Consider the following 16,917-nt stretch of genomic DNA (forward strand, 5'->3'; position numbering starts at 1 on the left):
GAAGTATGGGGCTGGCATCCAGACCAGGGTGTACCCCAGCCTTGTGCCCTGTGCTGCCTGGGACAGGCTCCAGGCCCCCCTGTGACTGACCAGGATGAGCGACTGGAAGATCGAAGGTGCCAGGGCCTGGCACGGCCTGCTCCCGATGTCCCAAGCACTCGTTACGTCACGAGGGACATCTGCGTGATTCTCGGGAGCCGTCACACGATCGGATTGAGCGTAATCATCTCCATCCACCTGCGTCGTCACGAGCGGGAACGCCACGTCCTGACCCCGGAAGCTGAGGCCCAGCGGGAAGCCCGGCACAGAATTAAAACGGGGGCGTTGGTACGCCGAATAGAACCCAAACCAAGGGAACCAGGTTAGCCTGACTGAACACTGACCTTCAGGCAACTAATACAGCTGTACTCCAGGTCATCAGGGACAAGACTGCTTTGGGACAGTAACAAATATCACTTGGGGGAGGGGTGTGTGTGTGCACAGAAATGAGAAATTAATATTAGGATGGACCTTTACAAACACTAATGACCTGAACATTACTCCAGTACAAAACGGCAACAAAAACAGCACTCACAAACAAACATCTGATAACAAGGCTACAGACAGATCTAATCAAACAAATCTTTTTTTCGTATCTGGTATGTAAACGGTCACTGGTTCATATAAATAAAAAAAAATGAAATCGAAAGAAACAGAATTTAACTAATAAAACAGAACCACCGAACAAAGCCAGGAACTGCTTAACATACAAGCATCACGCCAAGACATTTTCAACGTAAAACAGTATGTTTGTAAAGGTTTAAATCAGTAATTATGTTTGGGATAAATGGCTTACATCAATCTCTTAATGAAATAAGAAAAAAAGGAGCTGTTTGATGAGGAGAGAACGTGCGGGACAATTACAAGCCCATTACCACCGGCCTAATCATCTCTCCTGAACCTTATAGAGGGGAAGATTTATGTCTGACATAATTCAGCCGTTGTTTTAAATAGGAGTTTAACGTACATCAACAGGTCAGGAAAGTATTATGGGTTTAAACCACCGGAGAGAACTCAGGGCAGGCGGCCAAACAGGAGCTCAGACGATTTACACACACTGTCCATCATCTTGTACTAATGCTCTTAGGGGAGGAAGGTGGGGGGGAAGGTGGGGGGGGGTCGATTTTCATCAGCTGGTGTAAAATTCATAAATGAGATTTGCCAAGTGTTTATATTTTTGTGTTTTTAGTTTTTATTCAGAGCTCATCCCCCCATCCCCCCACCCCCCCCCTCCCTCGCCTGCACGCCCGCTGTTCGTCTCGCTCCCTCGCTCTCTATTTCAGGGTATGTGGCTTTGGAAAGCGGTCGAGTTTCATTAATTTCTGGTCTGGGTACAGTATGTTCCTGGACACACATCTGCGAGTGATCATAAACGCTCTGGAATGCTGGCAGAACATCCAGACCTGCCGGCAGCCCGTGATGTCATCGCTCCGAGGGAAAGGCTGGCGGCCGGCCAAGCTCGCAGAGCGCAGCGCTCCGGCGGGGAGGCGGACGAGAGGCAGCGTTCCGCTTTGCTTTTCCGCAACCACACCCCCCCCCCCCCCACACACACACCCCCAAAGGCGACCACAACCGCCGCCACCATTCAACCCACTTTCGAAAAGCCCCAGATTTTTGCACCCCCCCCCCCCCATTGTCATAATACATTATCTGCTCGCAGACACTGCAGGAGCAGGTGCTGGCTGCCCACAGACCCGGGAGGGCGGGGGGGGGGGGTCAGTAAACTTGTGGCATCCAAGCTCACGGTAACCAATCAAGAGACCGATTCGGGTGTTACTGGTGACAGAAGGCACCCGCTCACCTTTCCGTGGACAGCAGACGCTACACTTTGACCTCTGATGTGACACATATGGCAAGTGACTAATAAGGGGCCGTAATACAGCACCCCAGCATAAAGTGACCAATTAGGGGTCATGGTAAAGCACCCCAGAATAAAGCAACCAATAAGGGGCCATGTAACAACTCTGTCAGCACAGTGGAGGGGCGTGGAACGTCTCAGGCCCTTGTCAGCCTCGAATCTCCTCTGATGATACCGTACAAAAGGCACCAGGCCCAAATCAGGCTGGGCAGTGCCACACGGAAATCAGCCATTTTATGCGGCTTAGCAGGATTTTCCAAAGCCTGCGAGACTTTTTAGGTCACCCTTTGTTGATTTGCGATAGCACGACAAATTTGGAGCTTGAGTCATAAGTCCAAACAGTCACATTTCAAAACATCCAACATAAACCGTCCAACGAGCAGAGAGAATATGAGTAACAGGAATGAAAAGGATTGGGAGTTTTGACAGGGGTGATAGAAACATTTAGATGAAATCGCAGATGTTTCTCAATCAAAGCGTGATGCAACTTCTTTTTTTGGGGGGGGGGTGGGGTGGGCTTCGACATTTGTCACCTGCCCACATCACACACGGCCTACAGACTACATCTTGGGGGGTGAGACCGGAATGTAAACAAACACTCTTACCACTATTACCTCTCAGTAATAGTAGGCCAGAGGCAGGCCATAGATCTCCAAGTTAAGCTCAAATCATCAGGGATCAAAAGTCTGTCTCATGGTAGCTAGAACTGTATGACCCCACCTCATCTGACCCCCCCAGGAAGGGAACTGGGCCATCATTTGGAATGCTTCCTTTGCATCAGAACAAACACTGCCAACTGCCACTGTTACCAGCATACCTTTCACTTCCATTGCATGGTTTGACGTCAAAAGCAAGACTCCATCCTGTTCCACTTTCCCATCCTGAGAATGCAAGGCAACACGGAGGTCGCCACCTCCGTATCTACAGGTGGGGCAAAGCATGGCCTAGACCTGACCCTAGCCATGCGTGCGGAGGCCACGAACACATGCAGGGGCTTGGGGGGGGGGGGGGGAGCCACCCGCCGCAGCACGATAGCCACACTTGCTGTTTTTGTCTTTTTTTAAGAACCGCCATAGCATGTGAAGTAATAGGCCATGAAAAAAATAAAATTATATAAAAAAAAAAAAACTGTTACACTACCGCTCCCCCCCCACCACCAAACAGCAGTGTTTACAGGGGAGGGTGACCATCAGATGGCAGGGATTCGATGGGGTCCGAACCACCACCAGGATCACCACTGTCAGACAATGGGGGACAAAACAAAAACACCACACACACTGAAAAAAAACACAACAAAACAAAACAAAAAAAAAACTGGCACAAGACTCACTGTACATACTGTACTCAAAGCAATGGCAGGAAGCCCAGGTTGGACAGCTGCCAAATCCACAGTAAAATAAACATAGAGACGAGTGGAGGGGAGAGGGAGTGTGAGTCTGAGTTCGGAAGCTGAAACGGTACACCACAAAAACACTCTGCAGACCAAACTGTACCCCCCCCCCCCCCATCTCCCCGAATCTCCCTTTAACTAGGTGACGGCTGCATGACTCAGCGACTCACTTGTGATACCTTCCCCTAGAAAGGGGGGGTGGATAAAGTCAGACAAAAACACATTAAAAACAGAGAAAAAAATAAGCATAATAAGCTACAGAAGACTGATGACTTAATGCTGCTATTTATGACCCGCCTCCATAATGGTGGGGGTACTCACAGCCCCACCGTCTCTCGCTCCCCAGCCCCCCCCCAAACGTCAAAGCAGAGTGGTGGCGGCGGCAGCGGTAGGGCGAGGCGCTTTGCGGAAGCATGCCCCGTGCCCGCTGCCGTCGGCCCCGCGTGACGCACATAAATCAGGCCACCGGTGCGCAGCAGCAGCCTGTCTGCAGAATCAGGGGCCTCTTCTAAAAATAAACAGCCCCCGCAACCCCGGGTTTTGTGCTAAAAATGCACTCCTGTCACCTGAGGCGAGCACCGATCCTGCCGCAGCTTCAGAGACCTCGTCCCTAACCTCGATGGGAGTGCCACCTCTGGGGGGGGGGGGTTGACAATTGAGCACTGCGTCAATTACAGGATCCCACCCCCCCACCCCCTATGCCCCTTGCCTGCCCCGTGCCCTTTTCTGAACCATTTCATAGGAATCGGCTGGTCACCCCGTTCCTGGAAAACATCCCTCATGACGCCCGAGTTGCTACCCGCATATTTACATGTTTGTCTTGCCAGGTTACTGCTTACTGGGAGCAGATGGGGGGGGGGGGGGGGGAGAATTTGCCGAAAAACATGGAGGCCTTTCCCTGAAGCTCAGTGCATGCTGGAGACGGCTTCTCCAAGCATAAACCACGTTAGCATTCGATAGAATCGTTTCCGCTGACCTTATACAGACCCTTATATGATGCTACTCTGCACAAAATATGAGCGCAAACATCCATTTACTTGGCACCTTGACTGCAAATGTGGCCCAGCATGATGATATTAGCCCATTAGCTCCAAATTAGCATGAGGGGGTTCATTTCACAAAGTTAAAAGCCGGCGGGACGTGGGTAAATGTGAGCAGCGACGTCGATTACCTCAGAAAGTTAGCAAGGCGTGTATGCGTTTGTGTAGACATCTGTAACTAATTTGTCAGAACATGGCGGGAAAGAAAAGGAAGAGACCACATATCACATTTTTAATTTCCTCACTTTGTTTAAGTCCTAAAATTTGGTTCATGTTTCAGAACTTTGATGGGTCATCGTTACTGCCTATTCTGCCCTACAAAAGGTAAAGCACAGTACCACTGAAACTGAGAAAAAGGGCGTGTTGCCTCGGTTTTAGTGTGGATTTAATAGTAACAGTAATTTTTACACTGTTTTCTTCAAAACCGAACATAGTTGAATTATTGTATTTTGTCACATCGATAAAAAGTTTTGAGAAAACATGTAGTTACAGTAATTTACCTTTTTACGGAAGTATTAATTACATTTAAAAAGAAGCAAAAAATTCCCAGCAGACATAGCCAAACGTGTTATACATTGTATTGGCCATTTAATCTTTTATGCCTATTCATACACTTCTCACAGTATGTACATTTCCAGAAGTTTCCAGTTCAGTTGGCAACCTGTATGAATATTTCCGGCCAATTTCTCTGGCTTAAATAGTTTGTAATAAAACTCTCTCCCCCCTGGTATAAAGCATGAAGAGCCATATTAAGGGCAATTATTATGGAGGGGGTCAGGCATGACGTGTGACCAAAATATTTGTGTGGATCACGAATGGGGGGGGTGGGGCAGGAGGAGGAGAGGGAGAGAGAGTATGTCACAAGAACGTTTAAGGATGACACTGTCCAAGAATGCTAGAGCATGCTGGGATTGACGTGCACGGAATTCACCAACACAGCATGAGAAACGATTAGTCTTGTGTTATTACACACACACAGAAAAAAAAACATGACAAAAAATTGAGCAAATCATTTCACCTGATCGCACAATGTTCTGGAAGTCAGATGAATTACGTTGGGAAAAAACGTTTTAACTTATTGAGTAGAAAACTGGATGTTCAGATTTTATTTATTGTATTTATCATATTTGTGGAACCTCTTCTGAATGGAGGCACCAACCTCCAACCGAACTCTAAGCTGCTGCTATCTCTAAAAAGACGAGGGGCGGGGGGTGTAAGAGCCTGAGACGTGGAGGACATGCAGGAAAGGGGAGAAGAGATGGCCTCAATGTCAGAGCTGGCCTGCAGGGACAACAGACCGGTGGTTTTTATAGGGCTTCCATAAACCACCGGCAATTAAATGCCCGAGAGAGGGAAGCCCGCTAGTAAAAGTGGGGGGAAAAAAAACGGCATAAAAAAAATCCAACTGTGTAAATAGGGTCAGGGATCGGGGCAAGATGTTCTGGAGAGAAGTGCCAGTCAGGCCACGTCGATACACCGCTTTGTAGGATGAAGTGGGGTGAGGTGAAAGGCAGGCTGGGTTGGGCCGGGCCAGGAAGCAGCACCCACTTACCTGAGTGTGACAGCAAGTGCATGCGGAGGCGGAGGCTGTCCAGGAAGCGCTTCCCACACAGCTCGCAGCCGTAGGTCTTCATGCCGCTGTGCAGCTTCCTGTGGGGGTTGGGAGGGGGGGTTGGAGGGGGAGAGAACACGGCGTCTTTATCAATGGGTACATCCATTCATACCGCCAATGCTGCCTCAGAAATGCTGCACTGCGACCGACGAGAAAACTTCTCATCTCGTTCCTCTCGTCCCGTTAGGCCACTTTTGCCGGCCGGTGTTTTAAAGCCGGTCGAAAGGCTGTCGCTGCTAACAAGTCTCTGGGAACGCGGACGACATGGAAGACCTTTGGGGGAAGGTCCTGAAAGTTCAATAAAATTTAATCAGGTATAAAATGTAGGACTGCTCAATCCAGCAAGCATGTCTTCAGCTGCGATTGGATTCCCCTCCCTCATCTGCGCACGACAGATCGCACTCCAAAAAGTATCTGCTAGGAAATAAAAAATATATATGATGCGATTTAAAACCTCTTGGCACGACTTGAAGCAAACCACCACCCCCTCAGTCGAAAATGCCGGCCCTTTCTGTGCCTATGCGATTGCTATTCAGAGGACTATTTTAAAACAAGGGGGTCAGTCATTAATCGGCCGGCAGGAGAAACATTTGGTCAGTTAATTATGTGACCTCCACTGAGTCAGAAGAGGCCCCTACAGGATGCCTTTCAGCTGGGGTGAGGAGACCCTTTTCACACTTAAGTTGGGCCAGTTCTGCTGCCTATCAAATTACAGCTCTAATTAGAAAATTAGACCCCCTTTGAAATACCCCAGACTGAAGCTATTCTACTGAAGAACCTCCACAATTAACTGAGCCTGCATGCTTGCAAACATATTTCTTGGAAATGTGTTCTTTTTTCTTGTGGAAGTCATCTACTGAAAACAAACAAGATAAAGAGAGGGAGCTTTGGGGAATTCACAGTGTCGGACAGCTCCTAACCCTGCGGATGCGTGCGTGCATACGCGGCCATGGGAGGAAGGTCCCTGCTCTCACAAAGCGGCTTCCACGCAAATCCAACACCACGGCCTTCCTTCACAGAGATTACAGGGTCGGTGTGACCAGATGGCCGGCTCCGATGGGTTTATGCAGGCTGAGATCTTCCACAGCAAGCCTGGAGATCCCCGTTGTGGCAAGGACGGCCAAACATCATCGAAGACGGCCAGGTAAACCTGTTTTACAGTTCACACCCGTTCCTCCGTCTCAGCAGCGGGCCGCAGAAAACGAGAGTGCTGGCAATTAGCGCAAAAAAAAAAAAAAACTACGCACCAAATTTTCCTTATTACAATACTTGCGGCGTTGTGTAATTGTTCCCAGAAAAGTAATTAGCTCATTGTCTGCACCTCAATGCCAAACGAGTAAACATCTCCATGCTGCAGTGAAGGCACACGGTACCGGGTTTTAGGGCTCAGGAGAAGGTGACTCACTGATGGGGGAACTTGGAACTCTGCCCTTTGTGGAGATATTACACCACCCTCATCTAAAAAAAGTCAACTGTCCCACAAACTCATCTCGGCACATAGCCACCCAAAATACGGTCTGCCCTGCTCATGTAAATAATACAATCATGCTCATTTGATAAAAAAAAAAAGACTTAACGAGGGATGAAGATCTGACATGTTACCGGCGTTCCCAAGTTCAGGACGTAGCCTCAGCGGGTTCGAACAGAAGCCAGTGATACGCGACAAAAGGCAGATTAATAAGTAAGCAAGTGAGTCTGGCTTTACCTCACCGGGAGATAAAGCAAGAGACGACAGTTAACAATTCTCCAGTGCATGATTTTATAGAAGAAAAAAGGAATTTAGTGAAATGAAAAATATGCTTTGTGCCCCCCCCTTGAAAATCCTGACAGTTTAAGTCAAACAAGGGAGATTTATGGAGACGTAGAAAACAGTGGAAGAACTTGGAAACCCGCTGGCAAACTTTAATGTAAGAAGAAAGGTCATAAATGGCGGAGCGTGTGAAGGAAGCTTCCAGGAGGACAAATAAGGGGTGAAGGTTTTAACGATTAAAAAATTAAAACATCCAGTGGTCAAATTGAGCAGGATGGGAGGGGGATTTTTGTTACACTTTCTTTTCCAAGGCCCGTCCGGGGTAGCATTCCTTTTTAAATCCTCATCTACCATCTATCCTTATGCCCTGAAGGACTGTCACTCGACCCCAGATTGCGACCCACCCAGCATCTGGCACAGGGGTGTACGGGTTTTGGGGCTCAGATGGAAGACCAACCCACAACAGTCTTGGAATCCAGGACCCCATTTGAAATTTGACACAGCCAATAGCTATAATTGATTGATTCTCAGAGGCAGCCTCAGAGGTGCCGTTAAAAAAAGAAAAGCTAAAACTAGGATTTTTAGTATCAATGTGCAAAAACGTAAAAAAATATGCCCAGACCATTTGACCAAAATTCACAGTGACTAGAATAAGTGTGAAAACATCTGACGGATGGATGAGGATTACAGCGAGTTCCGTAATTGCCCTGATGTTAAGATGTTCTGGGGTAACACACAAAACCCACAAACACTTAAAGCCAAATCAGAATAACAGGTCCAAGATAGAAGAACATTTCCCCAGGAAGTCTCACGTTCAGAGTGCTTATTTTTCCAAAAGTCACTCTTAACTAAGCAGAGTCCAGGCTGGAAATCCCGACCGCCAGCTCCCATCGGAGACTCCAGGAACGAGGCCGTAAGGAGAGGCAGGCTAATTCCATCGGATAAGAAGCAGATGATTTCGATGGGGGGGGGGAGGGGGGAGCAATACAACTGAGCAATTATTACTTGTTCTACCTTCCGACCAAGTAGCAATGACCTTTCCCAGATGTGTTTGAAAATAAGCCACCCGTTTTGTGTGAACTGTGGGCGCACCCCCGGCCTCACACTTCCCCCTTCAGACCACCCCCCCTCCCCCCAGCTGCCGGCCTGCTAGATAGGGGGCCTCCTTTAAGCAGACTGACTGTAGTCATTAAGAGAGCTGACATAAAACCCGCCTGAGCCGTTCACTCGGTTAATAAGCAACTTCATCCAACAGTCAGTTTTGACAACGGCAATAAATTTCAAATTTATGTCAACAAAGCATATGTTGAACACCTCATTTCGGGCCTGGAGTGGCATGGCGGCTCGTAAATCAGGACTCTGTTTGAAATGAGAGTAGATTACGGGCCTGCGTTATTGAGCTGTTACAGCCCACTCCATATAAATCTCGGGTTTTTCACGCAGGACCGGACCCCCGGCTATACATCACGCCTGGGGAAGTCCCCCGGCCACGATGTGTATGGGGTCCCAGCAGGCACACGCTTTAAAACACTAAAATGGTCCCCACAACTGCATTAAATAAAACTGATAAACTTACAGATGCGTTTCAGTGCTGAGCAAATAAATCACCACGCGGGTTTTATGTAAACTCTAAAAGTTTGCTGGCTACTGGCAAAGTTCTTAAACGGTTATCTCCCTTCCAAGTCTCCTTTGGATCAGGACCACTTCTTAAATGAAAAACACACCGTTACTCATTTTAAAGTGTTTTAAAGAAGAAAAAGGATCAGAAGCTGGTGAAGTTTAATTGGCTTGGGGTTCACTTTAAAAACGACACCTTATTGTATGTGAAATGAGGAAATGTTCAACGTTTTCTCAAAGTGTGTGCAGACGACAAGCTTTTGCACAAAAGGGGTAGTTTTAAAAAAAAAAAAAAAAAAAGAACAAAAAAGAATTCATCTTACACCACGATTAAGACTCGAGCCATTTTTCTTTAAACCAAGACATCTTTCCAATTCCTCTAGCAAGCGTGTGGATTTCTGAGATACGAAAGACAAAAATGAATAACATCCAAGAGCGAGATGGGCGGACCAGACGTGTGTGAGAGAGGAATACAGCAAGAACTTGTGGGCCATGTGTCCAGGGGGCTCCACAAACGAGGTGATAATTAAGGTGAAAAGACGCCGACCACCTGGGAGAGGGAGCAGGCAAGAGGGCCTGCGTGGTGAGACCCATCGATTTGCCCCAAGAAGGTTCCGCTCACACCCGACAAAGCGTGCAGTCCTATGCGAGGACGTTAGATCAAGGTATGTCAAAAGAGCCGCACAAAGCAGGAGGAAAAAGAGAGAGAGAGAGATCAAGCCAGGAAGAGAGGGAGACCTGGAGGGGGGGGGGGGGGGGAGGTGCAAAATCAATTGATCTTCTGCTGGACTGCCGGTTGTTTCTGTGGGCTGACACTGACAAAATAGTTGAAAAAGACGCTCTCTAGCATAAGGACCAGCATTTGAAGCATGAGCATCGTAGCCACACCGAAAAGACATCGATCGTGCGACTTTGCACACACGCACATCCCGAGACGGCACACCGCGAAGCAAACAGGGACCCGGACACGCTAGAAAGACGACAAAAGAGACACGGCGGGCGGAGGTGGGGCACGTTTCTGCCTTCCCCACATGTGTTTTTTTTCCCTCCTCTCCCCCTTTCGTTCACAGAAAGCTATTCGACAGCTCTTTTGTCAAAGGTGGAGAAAAAAAAAAAACAAACCGAGCAAAACAAAGAGAGATGCTTTTAGCCTCCCAAGGTTTTATTTCCACGGCCGCTTCCCGCCAAGAGCCACACGAGCCTTTTCAGTAGCGTGCTCTGACCCGGTGGGGACGAGTGGGGCCCCGGTGGGGCCCGGGTACGTAAATAGGACCGGAGGGAGTGGGGCCAGACCCAGGATGTGGCATGATTCCCCACCCCCCCGCCCAAAAAAAAAAGCCATTTACGATGCATGGTGCGGTCAGATGGCCACACCATCAGCCTGATGTTTATTTAAACAGACACGTTCACACATCTACAGCAAAAAAAAAAAAAGAAAATGGACAGAGATGCGTTGTACAGCCTTGGCTGCGACACTTCTGACAAACCAACACCCCACCCCCCCTTGTTTCCGCGAACGCCCGCAGCCCCGAAATGCATTAAATGCTCCTGTAATTCCTGGCAGCTCTGGCTGTTTATCGGGGAGCCATCCGGCACATATCAATTACCCACCCCCCTGCCTGCCCCCCCCCCCACTGGCAGCACAGGATTCATACAAATTCCAGCCACACTCGAGCACGCCGCACAGCCCGTGCGCGGCATATGCGATCAGCGCCTCTCCCGGCGCGAGGCTTAACCTTTATTCTGCCACCGAGCTCGTATTCATTACGTTGAAAGATTACTGCCTCAGTCTGCCTGGGGAAGGGGGGGTGGATATGAAGCACCTCAGGCAAAACAAACAAACAAACAAAAACAAAGAAATAACGGAAAATATTAAATCAAATGAGCATGGCTAAATTAATATCCTGGACCCCTACCGTCCGATTCCACTACTGGGTGGAGACTGTTCATGGAAGTAAATTAACTACAGTCACCATTTTCATCTGCCACAACTGTATGCCCTGTTGATGCTCTTTTGCCGTCAGCGTATTCCTGTCACGCGCCGTACGGGAATATGGCCATTATGCCGCCGCACTGCTGCCACGTCTGCGACTCTGGCTGGGGGGGGCGCTCGTAGTCATCGCTATTCTAGGGTCTCCGTTCCGTGAAACTGGTGAGTGGAACCGGCACGCGTCACAAAGGCCCTGTCAGGAACCTGGCTTAATTGTGATACTGGGCAGAGAGGGACACCCTGCACACCCCCCCCCCCCAAAGTCTGCATTTTAAACCCACATCTTTAAAGGATTAGCAAGCGCGCGGCTTAGCTGATGCCAGGTGATTTTACTGTTTATCATGCAATGATACGTGCTTTCTGGCCCCATCATCGTTGCAGGTAGGACTTCCTTTTATCAAGGTCTAGGCGAGCGCGCGCACGCACACACACACACACACACACACACACACACGCACACAGCAGTTAATGGATGCCCACGAGCCCATCAGAACACAAGGTTAAAAATATTACGCTATGTCTGCCAATACCAGCCTACTCCCCCCACTTTCCCCGCTCCGTATTGTATCAGGTTACTAGGATTTTCCTGCTTCTGAAAATAGTGAACATCATTTTATTTATATAAAAAAAAAAAAAAAAAAAAAACACACACATATATAACAACAACAACAACAGAAGCAGCAGCAGCAGCGGCGACAGCAAACGCTGTCATCCCTATTTTGTTTCGTTTCTCCCTCTCTCCCTGTTCGTCGATCCCAGGTTCCGTGAGGTGACTGCACACAGGACGGGGCTGATCTATAAAAAGATCCCTGCGACGTCTCCCAACACCCATCCATTATTCATGGGCCTCACCTTCCGTCAAATGGCAGAAAAACCTTCAGGTCTGTCTAAGTTTGCGCCTGTTTGAAACGATGGCGCAGCTCGGCTCGGCGCGACGGAGCCCTCCTCTGCAACCCCGCCTAATTTATTCCACGCTCGGATGACATCAAATATTTGTACCCTCCACGCGTCGCAGTTTAGATCCGAGTGGGGAGAGGAGAGGCGTGCTTTTTGACGCTAACAAGGCAGCACCTGTTACTGAATAAAACATGCAGTTTAATGACGAGCCACAGTTTTAAGGTGAGTAAGACTGGGACGGGTAGACTGAACTACTGTATGGATTTGAGGAATCCATCTCGACATGAACTGCACAGACACTTTTTATCATTAAACATTTCAGATCTCTATGCCTATTGATGGAAAAAAAAAATTATAAAATAGATTGACCTGTCAGTCAAATCTGCCACCGTGGACGTAGATCTGACTCTGAAAATGACCTCTGATGTGGATTCTGACGCCAGGATCTCCACGGTCGACAAACGGAAAAGCCGGGAGACTCATTTTTCAGCCATGACTCTTAACCGCCGAGCTCCGACCCGTAATAGATGCCGCCTCGAGGAAAACGGCATCGATCCCGTCTGGATGATCCGAAACGTGAGATATAGGCTGCCGGATTTGAACTCTGACCTGTCGTAGCGCTGGCTCTTGGTAGGACAGCTGTCTTAATCATGCGACAGGTATAATTTTAAAAACCCAGCAAATCCGCTCTGCACGAATCACGCCATTTTCGTTCTGACACTTCCAGACACGGCCAGTGACCGGAGGGAACGTTTTTCTTCGCCTGAGCTGGCGGTAAATGAGAGGATTATGGGTATGACGCAGCTCCACTGGCCACGACCTCGGAGGAAAAAGGCTTCAGACGGAGCAGAGCTGCCTCCTGGCCTCCGGAGGGTGGGGGGAGACACCCTGCTTTGCTGCTCCCTGGGGCAAAAACTTTCCGGCTGGCAACCAGACGTCAGCTAAGCGACTTGTGACACCAGGATGCGTGGAATTCCGCACATATTGCATTTGAGTGGAAAAATACGAGCGGCGATCTCAGAGTAGAGACTCTCCAAAGCACGGGGCTGTGGGACAGAAGTGAACAATGCGCCGCATTGTGTGGTTAAACCACGTTAACAGAGCACTTGCAGAAGCCCTTAAATGAAGCTGTGGTGAATGGTGGCAGCTGGACAATGCCAGGAATGCCACAACACGTTGCAGGCTCATCTGTTTGTTTATTGGTTGAAAAGGATCATCCTGAGAGGCGGGCATTGGCCATGGAGTCCCAGAGACTGGACTTCAGCTCTCGGCCCGGCCTTGTTACAAGCCGTAGACCATCTGAGCAGCACCAGTGGAAAGAAAGAAAAAGGAAAAAAAATCAATACTGTTCCCGCACATTCACACTCCACCTTTCTCCACGAGGGGAAATCAAACCAGACGTGGCTACAAAACCAATAACTCTAAACACAGCAGGGGCGGAGCTATTCTGGCATGCCGGTGACTTTCCCGCCATTGAACAGGATATCGGGTGCAGAACTGCACCTGCCTCTATGATCTGATCTGCACCTATGGTCTGCCTCTATGGTCTGATCTGCCTCTATGGTCTGCCTCTATGGTCTGATCTGCCTCTATGGTCTGCCTCTATGGTCTGATCTGCCTCTATGGTCTGATCTGCCTCTATGGTCTGATCTGCCTCTATGGTCTTCTCCATGCTGGTCCTCATGACACACTCACACAGGCGCAGCTGTTTACGTTTCCCCCCCCACTCCCACCCAAAAAAAAACAGCATCAACAACAATAAATATGTAAAATGTATTATGACTCGCATGCAAATTCAAACTCATGAGGACCTTCATGAAAATGGTGTTATTTCATTTTAAACAGGGAAAACTCACTGCAAATCTACATTCTATTTAGAATGAAAGATGCTTATTTTCATGTTAAAACACCCCCCTCCCCCCTTTCCAGGCAGGAGGTCCAGTTCAGTCTGCACAGATCTGCATGAGGTGTGAATCAATCACAGGTACAATGAATCCAATAAAGTGGGGACCCATGATGCACCTGGGGTCCAAGAAGCACCATGTTGGGGCCCTAATTCACCTCATAGTACCCTCTTCCCCCCTGTAGCAGATGTGGTGCCACAAAAGAAGTATTGACACTGTGCAGGCTGGCATCCGCGAGCGTGCTACGATAAGTCTGTGTTTGGAGTTCGGGACCCTATCGAGATTTGCGGGGGCTGTATTTTTCCGGTTACCCACCACAGAACAGCCATCCCACGTGGGGATGCTAGAAGGTTTGGGATCTAGGAGTAGAACCTCCCACTCCACCCTGCCAGGAAGGTCGATCTGGATTGGCGAGGAATGCCATTTCCATCTCCACATGAGGAGCCACATCTCAGCCAGGTCACAAACACCTTCAGTATTACACCTGTTTTTTTTTGGGGGGGGGTGACACGTTTTCATGAGGTCATGTGTGACCCCGCCATACTTCAGCCACATACATCTGTCAGTCAGCCAGATGAAGAGGGTGAGGGAAACGTGACCATTTGAGAGCTGCACCTATCAAGACATACAACTGGACTGGACTCCCTGTTTCGCCCTCTGCCTTTAAGTCTTACACCCGCTGATTCCTCCGGAGTACGAACTGGACAGTGATGAACGATGCCTTTCCGACACGTCAACATCAACCAGGGGAAAAGGAAGACTATGACTGGGTTGGAGCCAGACCGAGTTTAAAAGGAGCTTCTACAGCTGGGGATCTGTCTCAAAAAACTATTGGTAAATATTAAGCCCATCCAGGACCGATCTCTTTTTCTTAACCAGTTACATTTAGGGGGAAAAACAAAACAGCAAGCAAAATGGTTTCAGATGCAACCAAATGACCCCTATGATTGCCAGATTTCCAATAAGACTACACCTCCATACTGGGTGTGATGGGAATTTAGGAGGAATGGTTACCATGACTCCCCCCACCCTCCCCCCTACCTGTACAGAAATGTTTATAGGGGGTGAGCGGTATAAAAGGTATACAAATGGGGCATGGGCTCCAATGACGGTTCAGCGATGAAGGCCGAGTATTTCTTTGGTGGCAGACCATAGCATTCAAATCGGCAATTTAACAGTCGCCCCCCCCCCCCCCCCAATGTTACTCCCCAGTGAAATCCTACATGTTACCAGAGACAAGCAATTTACCGTTTTTGTGTTTGCTTGACCTAGAGAAAACAGTTTTAAGAAACAGGTCCCCTCGTGGTCTTAAAGGAGCGTCGATGCACAGTTAGGCACCCCCCCCCCCCCGGCACAGAAGATGAATTGGTAAGCTGTCCACTGGAGACAGGACGAGTAGTTGTGTTTCTGTAATGGGACACTGCGAGTGTCTGTGATTAATGAGAGCACGATGCAGAGCTGTTAGGAAACCTTCCTATTGAAAGAGAGATTGAGGCGTGGATAGGTGGCGAGTGACAAGGCAGGGGTGGTGACGATGTGCGTCGGCCAGGCTGGGACATCGTCCCCCTTTGCTGCATGGAACGTCTCTTTAAGGGTGTCAGGAGCACATAGCTTTCAATACAGCTTCTTTACAGCTAGAAACTGCAAGAAACCTCCATAAGGCTTATTTAATTTTATGTAATTTATTATATTATCATTATTATACTATTATATCGTCTTGATTGTCCTTGACCGTTTTAAAGTAAATTTCTTTTATATGAAAGTACCACAATAAACAATTCTGATTATGATTCTGATTCACAATTAAGATGCTCCAGGACTCTAATCGAAGAAAATATCAATTTAAGCCCTACAATGTTCTAGGCAATGATTCGCAATCCTGAAAATAAATCGATAAAATTCTGAACCCTTGTGAAAATACTGGCATGTTGTTGGTTTGTGCTTTATTTTGCTGTCTGTACAAATTCTTTTTTAGGCACCCAAATGTAAACAAAGGACAACAGTCATACTGTCATTTGACTAAATCACGGTAAACTTTGACATGTCTGTGCAAAACCCATTTAAGCCTTGGGACTTCCATCCATTTCGTACAAGACTCTCTGGAACTTTCCCTTCCCCAAGCATTTTTAACAACATGCAACTACACTTGAAGAAGTCCTGCACTTTTACCCATGGTTAAAAAGAAAAATGGTAGAATTAGATTACTGGTGTGAACCTCAGTTTACAAGACAGCTGTGGAATAGTTCCCCTTTAAATAAAGCCCTAACATTGTTTTGTAGTTTGGCTTAATGCAGATTTACTGCCCATTCTTATTGTTGTGTTTTGGGGGAACATTTTTAATAGGCTGATTAGCTTGCACCCACAGAATTTACTTTCACAGGCTTTTATACATTTTTTCTTGCTGCAATGTTATGATAATGATCATTCTTTTCTGAAAGTGGTCACTTTATAAGAACTTAAAAACATCATAATGCAAAACACCAACGCAAGTTGGGCAGAGACAATCGTATCCAAGAGTTATATTTGTCAGCTAACTTATGGAGTTTTGCATTTTTTTGTTTATTTTTTTTTTTTTTAAATATGGGTGCCTCCCCCTAAATCTAGGGGCCGATTGGATTATTTTGCAGAGGGGGGCACGGAAGAAAGGATGTTTATGTTCTCCTTGTTTCCAGGCTGTAACCCCCCCACCCCCACCCCGGGGGGATGCATTCCTAACCCGAAGCATGGATGATGGTATGTGAACCATCTGGACAAAGCCACCGGGTCACAATGGCCCTACACACTGAGCCGTGGCCTGTCCTGCCACCCCCCCCCCCCCCA

The 16,917-nt window shown here is 48.0% G+C and overlaps 1 protein-coding gene and 1 long non-coding RNA gene across 6 annotated transcripts in view; one reads left to right on the plus strand and one right to left on the minus strand.

The window, feature by feature from the left end:
* The window catches only part of zbtb16a (zinc finger and BTB domain containing 16a), a 91,453-nt gene that overhangs the window by 46,332 nt on the left and 28,204 nt on the right, over positions 1–16,917 (minus strand). For all 5 annotated transcript variants that reach the window (XM_023813612.2, XM_023813608.2, XM_023813609.2 and 2 more), the window contains exon 3: positions 5,880–5,977. In XM_023813612.2, coding sequence (XP_023669380.1) covers positions 5,880–5,977 — 98 coding nt within the window. The remainder of the gene's footprint in view (positions 1–5,879; positions 5,978–16,917) is intronic.
* Positions 6,384–16,017, plus strand: LOC140579458 (uncharacterized). The gene is made up of 2 exons (XR_011983477.1): positions 6,384–7,083; positions 12,056–16,017. It is a non-coding gene; the product is annotated as an uncharacterized lncRNA (long non-coding RNA).

The sequence above is a fragment of the Paramormyrops kingsleyae genome, chromosome 18, assembly GCF_048594095.1.
Source record: "Paramormyrops kingsleyae isolate MSU_618 chromosome 18, PKINGS_0.4, whole genome shotgun sequence".
Lineage (NCBI taxonomy): Eukaryota > Metazoa > Chordata > Actinopteri > Osteoglossiformes > Mormyridae > Paramormyrops > Paramormyrops kingsleyae.